The 11,435-nt window shown below is 53.8% G+C and overlaps 1 protein-coding gene across 1 annotated transcript in view; it reads left to right on the top strand.

The window, feature by feature from the left end:
- WNT11 (Wnt family member 11) overlaps positions 1–7,969 on the top strand; it is a 16,137-nt gene extending 8,168 nt beyond the window's left edge. The window contains exons 3-5 of the mRNA XM_049780319.1: positions 1,333–1,610; positions 3,630–3,922; positions 7,427–7,969. Of these exons, the coding sequence (XP_049636276.1) occupies positions 1,333–1,610; positions 3,630–3,922; positions 7,427–7,601 (746 nt within the window). The 3' untranslated portion in view covers positions 7,602–7,969. The remainder of the gene's footprint in view (positions 1–1,332; positions 1,611–3,629; positions 3,923–7,426) is intronic.
- Positions 7,970–11,435: the final 3,466 nt, after the last annotated feature.

The raw sequence follows: 11,435 nt of genomic DNA on the forward strand, positions 1-11,435 counted from the left end.
GAGGGATGGAGACCTGGAGGGAGGGCGGGGAAGGTCCTCAATGAACACAGATGCTCTCTGTGCATGAATTGCCTAGTGACAGAGACCAGACTCAAAAGTAAGAGCACCCAGATGTGTGAGTGGAGGAGTGAATGATACCAGAGGGACTCCTGGGAGGGGAGCAGGTAAAGAGGGTGTCATGGAGCTCCAGATATATCCGTGGGAGATATGTGCTATGAGGGGCACAGCACCGTGATTCAGGAACCAAAGGACATCCTTGGAGACTTCCTGCAGGAGTGGCCTCTGTATTAGGTCTGAGATCTTGACATATAATGCATATAAAGAGGCATTTGTGGGGTCAGAAATGTCCTCCTGAAGCTCCTCTTTCCCCTGTGGGTCACAGCTCATCTTTGTACATCCCTTTGCAAAACTTGGGATCTTTTCCAATTATTTGAGCTCCAAAACCAGCCCAGGTAGGTATTACTGCAAAGGTGCTGCTCTTCTGGAAACAGATGTTCAGAGAGAGGAGTTAACTTGGCTGGTAAAAGAACCACAGGGCCAGGAGCTGAATGGGCTGAAGCACATGCTTTCAATGCAGGAGCTCCTAGGTTTGATCCCTGATCTAAAAGTCCTTTGAGCACTGAGCTGAGAACAGCCCTCAAGCACCAAAAAGAAGAAGAAGAAAAAAAAGAAAAAGAACAGGCTGGAACTCGAACACCCAATGTGGCTCCTATGAGCAGCTGTGATCAAGCACCTCAAACTTCAGAGAACACAAATTTGCTTCTGGCTCCTGAAAGAACAAAACCAGGTGTGGGCAGGGCTGGGCTCTGCTGAAGGCATGGAGGGAGAAGGAGCCACCTGCTCTTCCCAGATGTCGTCACTTGGTGCCCACTGTCTCCTCCAGCATTTGCCCCCAAACTCTTATCTTCCTGAAGACACCAGCCATTGGGTTAGTCGCTCGCACTGACCCTGTAGGAGCGCACGTTTGTTCCCTTGCACTGGAATGGATTTTTGGGGAATAAAGTTGTGCACAGGAAACCCTTGAGGGATGGGTCTTGGTTTCTGTAACACACAATCCCTTATGGGTAAGAGGGAGGGTGTGCTGTGGACGGCAAGGCTCTGTGTGATTGTATGTGGGGTGTGTGTGAGGGAGAGAGACAGAGACACAGAGAGAGACAGAGACAGAACACTGTTGCTGTGTTTGGAAGAAGAAAAATGGCCAGTTAGTGGGGCCCAGTGCTATCCTCCCCTAGCTCCACCCTGTTTGCAGTAGGCCCTGCCCCCTGCAGGTTGAGTTGGGTATTGCCTCTGGGTCCTCCCCAGCCGCTGACCCCAGTCCCTGTGGCTCCCCAGGGACCCGGGAGTCGGCCTTCGTGTATGCGCTGTCGGCCGCCACCATCAGCCATGCCATCGCCCGGGCCTGCACCTCCGGCGACCTGCCCGGCTGCTCCTGCGGCCCTGTGCCAGGTGAGCCTCCCGGGCCCGGGAACCGCTGGGGAGGATGTGCGGACAACCTCAGCTACGGGCTCCTCATGGGGGCCAAGTTTTCCGATGCTCCTATGAAGGTGAAAAAAACAGGATCCCAAGCCAATAAACTGATGCGTCTACACAACAGTGAAGTGGGGAGACAGGTAACCACCCACCCCCACCCCAGAGGTTGTGCTGCGCCACCCCCCAAAGTAGGGGAGTCTGGGAGGGGGACGGGCCCCAACCGCCCATGCTGGCATGCTCCCCACCACACCCCAGCTCTGCCTCCTCCAGCTGGGGGCCTCCTTTTCTGGGGTCCTGGGACTGGGCTTGGAGACAACGGAGCAGAAGGTACCCTGAGCTGAAACTCAGCACTCGGAGTGCCTGGCTGGTGCAGAACTCTGTCCTCTGTCTACATGGATGTTACATCCATGTAGCAAAACAGCGAAATCAGTCTGTTCCCTTGGACCAGCGCTGCATGTGGGAGGAGGCATGAAGAGGACTGGGGGCCCCCAGAGCCTTGTCTTAAGGCACTTTCTCCTTGAATCTAATGGGGCTCCCTCCCTGGCTGTAAACCCACCCCAATCCAAATATAGTCCCACCCTCATACCATCATAGTCTCCCTCATTCCTCACCCAGCCCACAGAAGGTCGGGTGAGTACATGCAAACATGATGGATCTACTTTAGAAACTGGCCTGTGGGAACCCTCTCAATTCTGTACCATGCTCCACGTGCTGGATTCTAGGCTAGGGATGGGATTGGTTTTCTCTCCTGAGGCCACAAAACCACCTGTGGGGTCACTATTCCCACTTCCCATTCCTGGTTCCCAAGGGGTCCTCCCAGGTCTCCCTCCATGTCATGGGCCTGGCTCATAGATATGCCAGGCAATGTGAGAGGAGAGCAGGTAGCTTGACTAAAGACACATGACCACATAGAGCCCAAGAATAGAGCATTCTAGGGTCTCTAGGCTGTTTCTGGACAGTTGGAGCAACTACAACTGAGTCAAACTATGGGTTCCAGGAACCCAGGACTCTTGCCCATCTGGGAACATGCAATGAGTCCCCCAATGCACTCACAGGCCTATGGCAAGGAACTGAGAGGCTTCCTGCATGCCCCATTCAGGCGGACAGAAAACTCCACCCTGGCTGTTCCCTCCTGCCTCATCTCCTTGTGCTTTGGAGCCATGGCACTGTGGCTAGGCCATGTTCAGGCTGAGCTCTCTGTCCACTTAGCCAAGTCCAGTGCTGTGGCCAGACTTGCCTTTCTGCCTCATTCCCACTCTTCAGATGGGAAAGCAGCTCAGGACCTACACTGACTCCCTTGCAAACCCACCAAGGAATTGGAATTGGGGGCAAGACCCTGGCAATGTGCCTTGCTTTTCTCATCTTTATGATGCAAAGGTGGGCATAGATGACCCCAAACCCCATTGTTTGCAGAGAGCAGTTGGGAGAGAGTAGGCAGGAGGTTGGGTGGGCAGAGTTTGGGATCTGTATGCTAGGTAGAGATGGTGAGTGCAGAGCCAGGCATGGGCCTCATCCCCTGCACCTTCACTCTGGGAAATAGGCTCAGGGAGCAACCAGAGCTGCTGTGGTCACTCATCAGGGGGATGATCTGTGGCTGTCCTGACTCCACTTTTGCAGTTTACAGAACCCTGCGGTGCCTCCTTGAATATTTCAGCAGCATGCAAGGATCTGGGCACTCGCTTTCTGGTCCTCCCAGCCTGGCCTCCAGGCTCCTCCACCTCTCCTAGTTATAGTTGTAGAGGAGAGAAAAAACCATGAGCAGTGACAGACAGGGCTTTCACATTTGCCTCAGACATGGCTTACAGTCCCACTCCAGGGCTCCCCGCTGTACCTCCTTGACAGACTCTTCTGACTCTCTGAGCCTGTTTGAAAGCAGAAAGAATAATGTCCTTCTATGCCCATCAGCCATGGCAGGCAGCAGAGCACTAGGTTCACAGTGACATTCTGTGAGATGGCACACATAGCCATTAGCACTGCCAGTGACTTTTCCTGTCACTCAACTGCCCCCCCAGGCTGGAAAAGGTGCCAAGGTCTTGCAAGAGCTTCCCAGATCAGAGCTGCAGATCCCCTCACTATAGACTTGGGACCTGGGCTCCCTGAGAAGACCCTGGGGGTGGGAAGGGGACTCTGGCCGCAGCCCAATGTGCCCCCATCCACAGGCTCTGCGTGCATCCTTGGAGGTGAAGTGCAAGTGCCATGGGGTGTCAGGCTCCTGTTCTATTCGCACTTGCTGGAAGGGGCTACAGGAGCTCCGAGACGTGGCTGCTGACCTCAAGACTCGATACCTATCGGCCACCAAGGTGGTACACCGGCCCATGGGCACTCGCAAGCACCTGGTGCCCAAGGATTTGGATATCCGGCCTGTGAAGGACTCTGAGCTGGTGTATTTGCAGAGTTCGCCGGACTTCTGCATGAAGAATGAGAAGGTGGGATCCCATGGGACACAGGACAGGTGAGTGCACTCCCCCTTGAAGGAATGCACCCAGAAGGGTGATCCTGGGAATGGGGGCTGCAGTGCCTTGGCCCTGGGGTTTCTGGAAGGGCATCTAGCCTAGGAGGGTCCCTTGGGACTGGATAGAAAGGTGGGAGATATACCTTGTGGGGGCATAAAATGGAAAGATTCCAGGGGTCCCCAGGAAATGTTCATCTGAGGAATCAGTAGTTAACTGTCACACACCTGCTCATTGGACAGATGAGGAACTGAGGCACAGGGAGGGGAGAGGGAGTGACAGGGGCCCTGGCAGCACGAGGGTCAGGCAGGAAATCTGCCAGAGCCTGCAGCAGGCTAGTCCAGCATGCTGAGAGAGTGTCTTCAGGATACATATAACTCACTTCTGCACCCTCTTCTCCTGCGCCTTTCTCCCCACCCTCAGAGTCAGGGCTAGTGTCTCCTTAGCCTTCCCCATTACTGCCATTGCAGGCTCATGCCCTGGTGGGGAGTCAGTAGAGGCTGCAGACCTACTGTGTGCCCAGAAGGGTAGGGCTGTAGACCCACTGTGTGCCTGGGAAGAGACCATCCTGAGCCAAGAGAGAAGCAGTAGCACAGTCTCGGTCCACTTGGAACTTTTTGGTGGTTCACAAGGCCCGGGAACATACGAAAGGCTCGTGGAATGGGCAGTGGATCTGTCTGCACCAGGTTTCCCAGAGGTGTTGGTGGGGAACTCTCTTATTAAGGAGCCTTAATAGCATCCCACAATACTCTTGTTCTGTGGAGTGAAAAGAATATTGAAGCAGAAAGAGGGTGTCTGCGAACGTGTCTGGCACATAGTTGGGGCCCAGCCAGCACTGGCTTCCTCCGCAGCCTACGTTTTCTGTCTCCAGGAGAAGGGGGGTTTGGGGGGTTTCCCTCCACACAGTGCAGGGCAGCAGCTCTGCGGGGAGGCCCTGGCTTCCATCTGGAGGCCAGATTGAGGGGGTCAGGCAAAGTCAAGATGGCAGCAGCTCAGGCCAGGAACCATGGAGACTGAGGCAGCAGGGATGGGCAGGAGATTAGAGACTGCCCACGGGGATCCCAGAGCAAAGTAGGGTCTCCCTGCGCCATGGGGTCTGTGTGTAATGGGGAAGGTGGTGCCTGCCGGAGAGTTGTCTCTCTTGGCAGAGTGAGTGCAAGCAAGCCCTTCAGCCTCCCTGGCTCAGGTCTCCCCACACCACACAGATATGGACCCCTACCCTCTGCAGTGTTTGGTCCACAGCAAGGACACAAATGAAGAGCAGCTTCTGCCCCCATCTTTGCCCCTGACAGGCCTTTCCTTTCTCAATTGCACTTCACTCTGCCTCACAGTGCCAGCTCTCTTCCTTGCATTCTCAGAATGTCCCTGCCCCTGGGCTCATCTCTCAGCCATGTCTCTGGGGTGGCCCTTTGCCGGCTTCTGAATTAGTCAGCATTTTCTGCTATAACCAAGAGACCCAGTATTTCAGTAGCTCATAGACACTTTCAGAACACATTCATGACACACATCTTTATAGGCACAGCAGGTGGAGTGTACACCCATGTTAAGATTGTGACAGAAGAAATCCAGGAGTCAAGGGAAGCCCAGAGGGGCCCTGTCCCAGAAATAGTGCTAAAGGTTAGGGGATGGGATTGAATAACGTCTTGTTCATTGGGGAAAACTCAGTATAGGTCTCTCTTTAGAGGCTGTCTCTTGGCTAGGGAAGCTGTCCTAAACTCTTTTTCAACCTGGGATCAAGTCTTAACAATCAGAATTTCAGATCCCAAATTTCCTCCAGAGGCCCTTGCTCCTTTGAGCATCCTTCTCTGGGTCTGTGACCCTTGAACCCAGGAACCCAGCTTCTCACTGATCTTCTCTGGGCTCGACTCCTTTCTCCAGGTCCTTCTCTCTCCTTAAAACACCCCCAGGCAACAGCAGAGTCCTTGTTGGCTCTGAGGCTAAGACCAAGTGTAACAGACATTGCATTTCAGGGACCCTGAAATAAAGAGGAAATTTTCCACTCCTTGCTTCCCTTTCCTGGGAAGATGTCCTGAGACCCTCAGGGTCAGACTGAGAAGACTGATGGAATGAGTAGGTCAATACAACACAGCCAGTATGAGTGATGTCACATGGCCAGTGAATGTCAGCCTGTGGTACCTTGGGCAAGTTCCCTGCCTGATCTGTGTCTCCGTTTCCATCTGAAAAGCTAATGGTCAGATCTGATCCTTTCTAGGGTTGCCTCTTTATAATATTTTAGAGCTCCCCTGTCTATCACTGTCCACCTGCAGAGCTGTTTTCCATGTATTAAATGTGCTGGGAGAAGAATTACATTCTGCAGAGAACTTTGTCCCCTTGCTCTGCAAGGTTGACCCAGGAGAAATGCAATGCACTCCCTGGCAGTCCCTGGCTTGAACCCTGACTTTCTGCCCAACCTCATTCTCCTCGCTAAAAGCACAAGACTTCATGGAGCTATGTATATCTGTAAAATGGTCTGAAGCTGCTCAGCCTCATAGTCTCTGTTAAAACTGGAGGGAGATGCTTGGCCTGTGGGACAAGCAGAAGACAGATCTTCCTGCACTTGTGCCTGGCTATTCAACTTCTGACACTCTGGAAGTCAACGTGGGATATTAGGGGACAGAGAGGTAGGGCAGTGGCTAGGTTGCTTGCCTGGCACCCATCTAACCAGAGTTCAACTCCTGGCATCACCAATGATGCCCTGAGCATGGTGGAGTGGTGCCAGGAGTGATCCCTGAGAATATCATCAGAGTTAAGAATAACCCCCCTGGGGCCGGGCAGTAGCGCTAAAGGTAAGGTGCCTGCCTTGCCTGCGCTAGCCTTGGATGGACCTCGGTTCGATCCCCCGGTGTCCCATATGGTCCCCCAAGCCAGGAGCAACTTCTGAGCACATAGCCAGGAGTAACCCCTGAGCGTTACTGGGTGTGGCCCAAAAACCAAAAAAAAAAAAAAAAAAGAATAACCCCTAAGCACTGCTAGGTGTGGGATCCTCCCCCCCAAACAAAACAAAACTAAGGGCCGGGCTGGAGAAATATAGGGTTTAAGATGCTTCCTTGCATGCAGCCGGCTCCTGATTACTGGGGATGCTACCCTGAAGGCCCCCAACACTGCTGGGGTGCCATAACGTCCTCAGGTCAGTTTTCTGAGAATCCTATAGAGCAGTACTGGGAGCCCAGCTTAGAAGATCCTCTTTCCGTATCTTCTCCCACCAAAGAAAAGAAAATGCAAGCTTTACTTTTGTTGTGATAAAATTCAAGATTGATGGGAGTGGGGCCAGAGCCATCCCATCGTATGTAGTGGGGAAGTGTAAGGGGAAGATGGGCTGGAAGGTGAAACTCCTTGGTATGGAGAAGTAATAGGACTTAGCCTGATTTCCATAAACACCCATTAGAACACACAGGCAGAGCCTGGACATGAGGAGAACATTCTTTGAAATCTCCCCAAGTTCCAGGGATGCTGAGTAGCTGGGTGGGACGGGACTTCCTGTTCTCTGACCTCCTTTCCCCCCTCAGGCAGTGCAACAAGACTTCCCATGGCAGCGACAGCTGTGACCTCATGTGCTGCGGCCGTGGCTACAACCCCTACACAGATCAAGTGGTGGAGCGGTGCCACTGCAGGTACCACTGGTGCTGCTACGTGACCTGCCGACGCTGTGAGCGCACCGTGGAGCGTTACGTGTGCAAGTGAGGCGATGGGACTTGGGCTCAGGAACTCTCAGAGGACAGCCAAGGAGCCTGGAGACACAGGAGCTTTGCTTGCGACTGCTAAATGCCAGCAAGGGAGTGGCATGGACCTGGCCTCGCCTAGAAGCCACCAGAACAGAAGGCCCGGCCGCCCTGCCAGGAGGGCTGGACATCAAAGGAGCCGCCAACACGATTAAAAATAACCTGGCAGCTGAGCTGATGTGGCCCACACTGCCTTCCAGGCTGGTCAGAGGAGCCAGGGGCCTAGAGCTGGCAACCCCAGGGAGAACTTGACCCCTCTCTCTGGGCACTCGTGCCTTCTCCCCAGACATCAGAGTTGTTGCCCTCTGAATGTTCTGCCCAAGGAACCCATGTGACCCAAATCTGCCCAGATCGGAGCCACCGGGCCCACCACATGGAACCACTAGCTCGGGTTGTAAATGTTTTTTTTGTTTTGTTTTGTTTTGTTTTGTTTCTTTTTTTTTTTTCTTTCTCTGGGATGTGGGAGCTATACAGAAATATTTATAAAACAATGCTTATTCCTTTGGGGTGGCTTGCCTCAATTCCTCTTTATATATTTTATATATATAAATATATATATGATGATCTCTATTTTAAACACACTTTTTAAACAGCTGTATGAATAAATGCTGGGAACCTCAGCTGCCCTGCAGTTTCAGGCCTTCTCAAGTGAACATGGAGATCTGCGGGTTGGAGGGCAGTGTGGGGGCTCTAGTTTCCAGACCAGGCAGCTGTCATTGATGTCCCCTTCCCTGCCCCCCCCCCCCCCCCCATGCACAAACTCCCAGGCCTGATCTGGTCTCAGCTCTTGGTCAAGGGCATGGACAGACTCTTGAAACAAACCCAGCTGCTGCTTCCTGTTCCTCAGGGACTCAGGACCTGGCTGTCATTGGACCCACCAAGCTGCTTTGAGAACTACCCTTCCCCCCCCCAATCCAGCCCAAGCTGAGATGGCCACACAAACCCAGAGCCAGAGCTGTCTGTGTGACTCTGGGGAAAGCTTTACAAGCCTGTTTCCCCACTTATCAAAGAGGGTATTGGAGATTATGGTTAGAGGTGGACAGTGGGGAATGAGGGAATTTCCTATGGTATGGATAGTAAACAAGGCCTGTCTTAGGGGTTGAGGATTTGAGGCCCAGGCATGGGTGGATGCTTGGAAAGGAAGGAGGCATCTGGGTTCTGTGGAGCACAGGTAGCAGATACTTAGTCACTAGTTCTGAGATGAGGTGGGTTGAGACACACCTGGGCCATGTCACTCATTAAGGGTGGCACAGGAGAGCCAAGGACCAAAGCCTGGAAGATGCTTGGGAGCACCAAGCTCTCTTCTAAGATCTGCAGAAGCCCCCACAAGTGAGACAACAGGCTCCATTGGGACTATAGCTGATGCCCCCATGTATAAGCTATGAATCACCCCATGGCTTTAGTGGAAGCTGGTCTCCCCAGAAGTCCTCTGGTCCTAGGGGACCCCAGGGGAACACCCAGCAGTGCTTTGGGTAGGGGAGGGACATTTAGTGCCCCACCCTCCCATCACCTCCTCTACTTGAGGCTGGCCATAAGGACAGGTGAGTGGAGCCCAGACACCTCGGAGACCTATGAAGAGAGCCAGCAGTGCAGATAAGGTCATGCCACAGGCTGGATGGAATCTTGAGAGAAGCATCCTGTGTCCCCTCTGCCCACTTGTCAGTACTGGAAGGTGGACAGGGACAGGCCTGTCCTGTGGGCATATGGCTAATGAGGCTGAGCCTGGCAGATGCTCCTGGCCGCTCCTGCCAGCTCCTCTGCAGGGGCCTCAGACTCTGAGGGACTCACTCAGGGTGAGTTCAGGACTTCTTATCTACAGCTTTCTTGGTTTCCTGGTGGGCACAAAATCCACAGTTCCTGATCTTTTCCTGGACATCCCATCACATTTGCAACTACCCAACACCCTCTCTTCTCCTTCCTTCTTCTGGGTTGCCCCCTTCCTCTCGCCCTGCAGAACTGATTCACAAAACTTTCCTTGGGCTCTGGCTCCGTCCCTCCCAGCCCAGGGCCCTTGAAAGTAGTTCTCAGAAGCTGTCATTGTCTGTGCTCCTTTGGGGCCTATATGAATACTCCCTTCACAAGAAGGCCTGGGCCTCAAAAAGGACCTTTGCCCCATACTTAGCTAGGCCTCCTCCCAGGGCTCCTCCCAGACCAGCCCCACATACCTGGAAACCCAGAATCTAGAGTCCTGGCCTCAGCAAGGCAGCCTTTATGAGTGCCCTGGTATCTTTTTGTTTTCCGGTTTATGTGGCTTCCAAGCAGTGCACAGAGGGTTTGGGGGTCCTCCAAGACCAGGTCAACCAGAATGCAGTGCTGCTTGGTCTCTCTGCCAGGGCTGCACCCTAACCCCTGTGCTGCCTCTCTCGTCAGAGCTTTGGCTCTCAGCCAGGCAGGGCCAGCAAGTGAGTCAAATAGAGCTGGGCCAGTGTCAGAAAAACCGAGCTGACGAGACCCTGTATGGCACCTGCCCAGCTTCATAGTGCACTTGAGTATGTTCTCATGTCTGACAGGTGAGAGGCAGGCCTTGGGGGGGGGGAGAGAGAGAGAGAGAGAAAGAGAGAGAGAGAGAGAGGAGGTGAGGCCTTAAGTGCAAGGTGAATATGCACTTCCAGCCTCTGGCCAGGTAAGGGATGGGGAATCCCCTGACAGTCCCTCCCTTCTCAGCAGTTGCACCCCAGTTTGCCTTCCTGTGGGGTCAGTGCCAGAATCTCTGAGACACCACTAAGGGTCTCACATCTCACCCAGAGCTCTATGGCTCTAGAATCTTGGCACCTTGGGCACTTAGACAATTCACAGCCACTGAGCCCAAAACGCAATAGCTGACCCAAAGAATGCCCAAGACCCAGGGACTGAATGGCAACGTCAGAACTGGTGGGCATCTCTCCTGGAAGCCACTAGTCCCAGACAGGCTCTGAGGGGCCCCAGGAGCCAGGGGCGATGGGAAGCAGGCAAGGATGTAAGGAGCCAAGTGTGGGAGGCCTGTGGGAGCCAGTGTCTGGGGAGGGAGACAAGAAGGCGGCGTGGAGGAAACAGGAACTCTGGGGAAGACGGTGAGATTAGTTTGGTGGGAAAGGAGAGAAGGGGCAGATAAGACCCTCTGGGGAGGCCAGGTCAGGCCAGAGAAACAACCGGGGTTGTGGGGCCCACACAGACAGGCTCTGTTGTTGCTCAGCTGTGGCTGCACTGCCCAGACCCTAGTCAGGACCCCAGACCCTTAAGCCCATGGTGTAGGACATGGGGGCAGAAGCAGGAACTGCAACTGTGCCCCCCCTCCCCCGATGATCCTTGTAGTCGCCTCTGTCTCCTCTGCCCTCATAGCCAGTTGTTTCCTGTGTGAAAAGAGGAAACAGCTCCTGGAAGAAACCCAGACCCCAGCCATGAGCCTTCAACCTTGTGCTCCTACCACAGGTGAGCATCCAGGAGCATGGGAGCAGGCTTTGGGGACTGTCCACTGAGCAGGTAATGAGCTGAGCCATCCAAGAGGTTGGTGGGGTGGGAGTGTACTGATTTATAACTCACTGACCCTGGAAGACTTGGTTGCCTCCTCCCGAGTGGACAGCAGATCTGTTGACATAATTCCGCCAGCCCTCCCAAGCCATGGACCTCTAGTGGTCTGGAGCCCAGACATGCAGGCTCCCCACTGTGTGAGGGTGAGATGGTGCCTGTTCCCTGGGCCCGTCACTTCTAGTCAGTTTAGCAGAGTGGACAAAAGGCAGAGATAAGGCAGAGATAAAGTCAGTGGTCAAGAGTGACCCTTCTGGAGGGCTTCCTGGAAATGGTGCTGCTTGCACTGTGT

The sequence above is a fragment of the Suncus etruscus genome, chromosome 9 (genome assembly GCF_024139225.1).
Source record: "Suncus etruscus isolate mSunEtr1 chromosome 9, mSunEtr1.pri.cur, whole genome shotgun sequence".
Lineage (NCBI taxonomy): Eukaryota > Metazoa > Chordata > Mammalia > Eulipotyphla > Soricidae > Suncus > Suncus etruscus.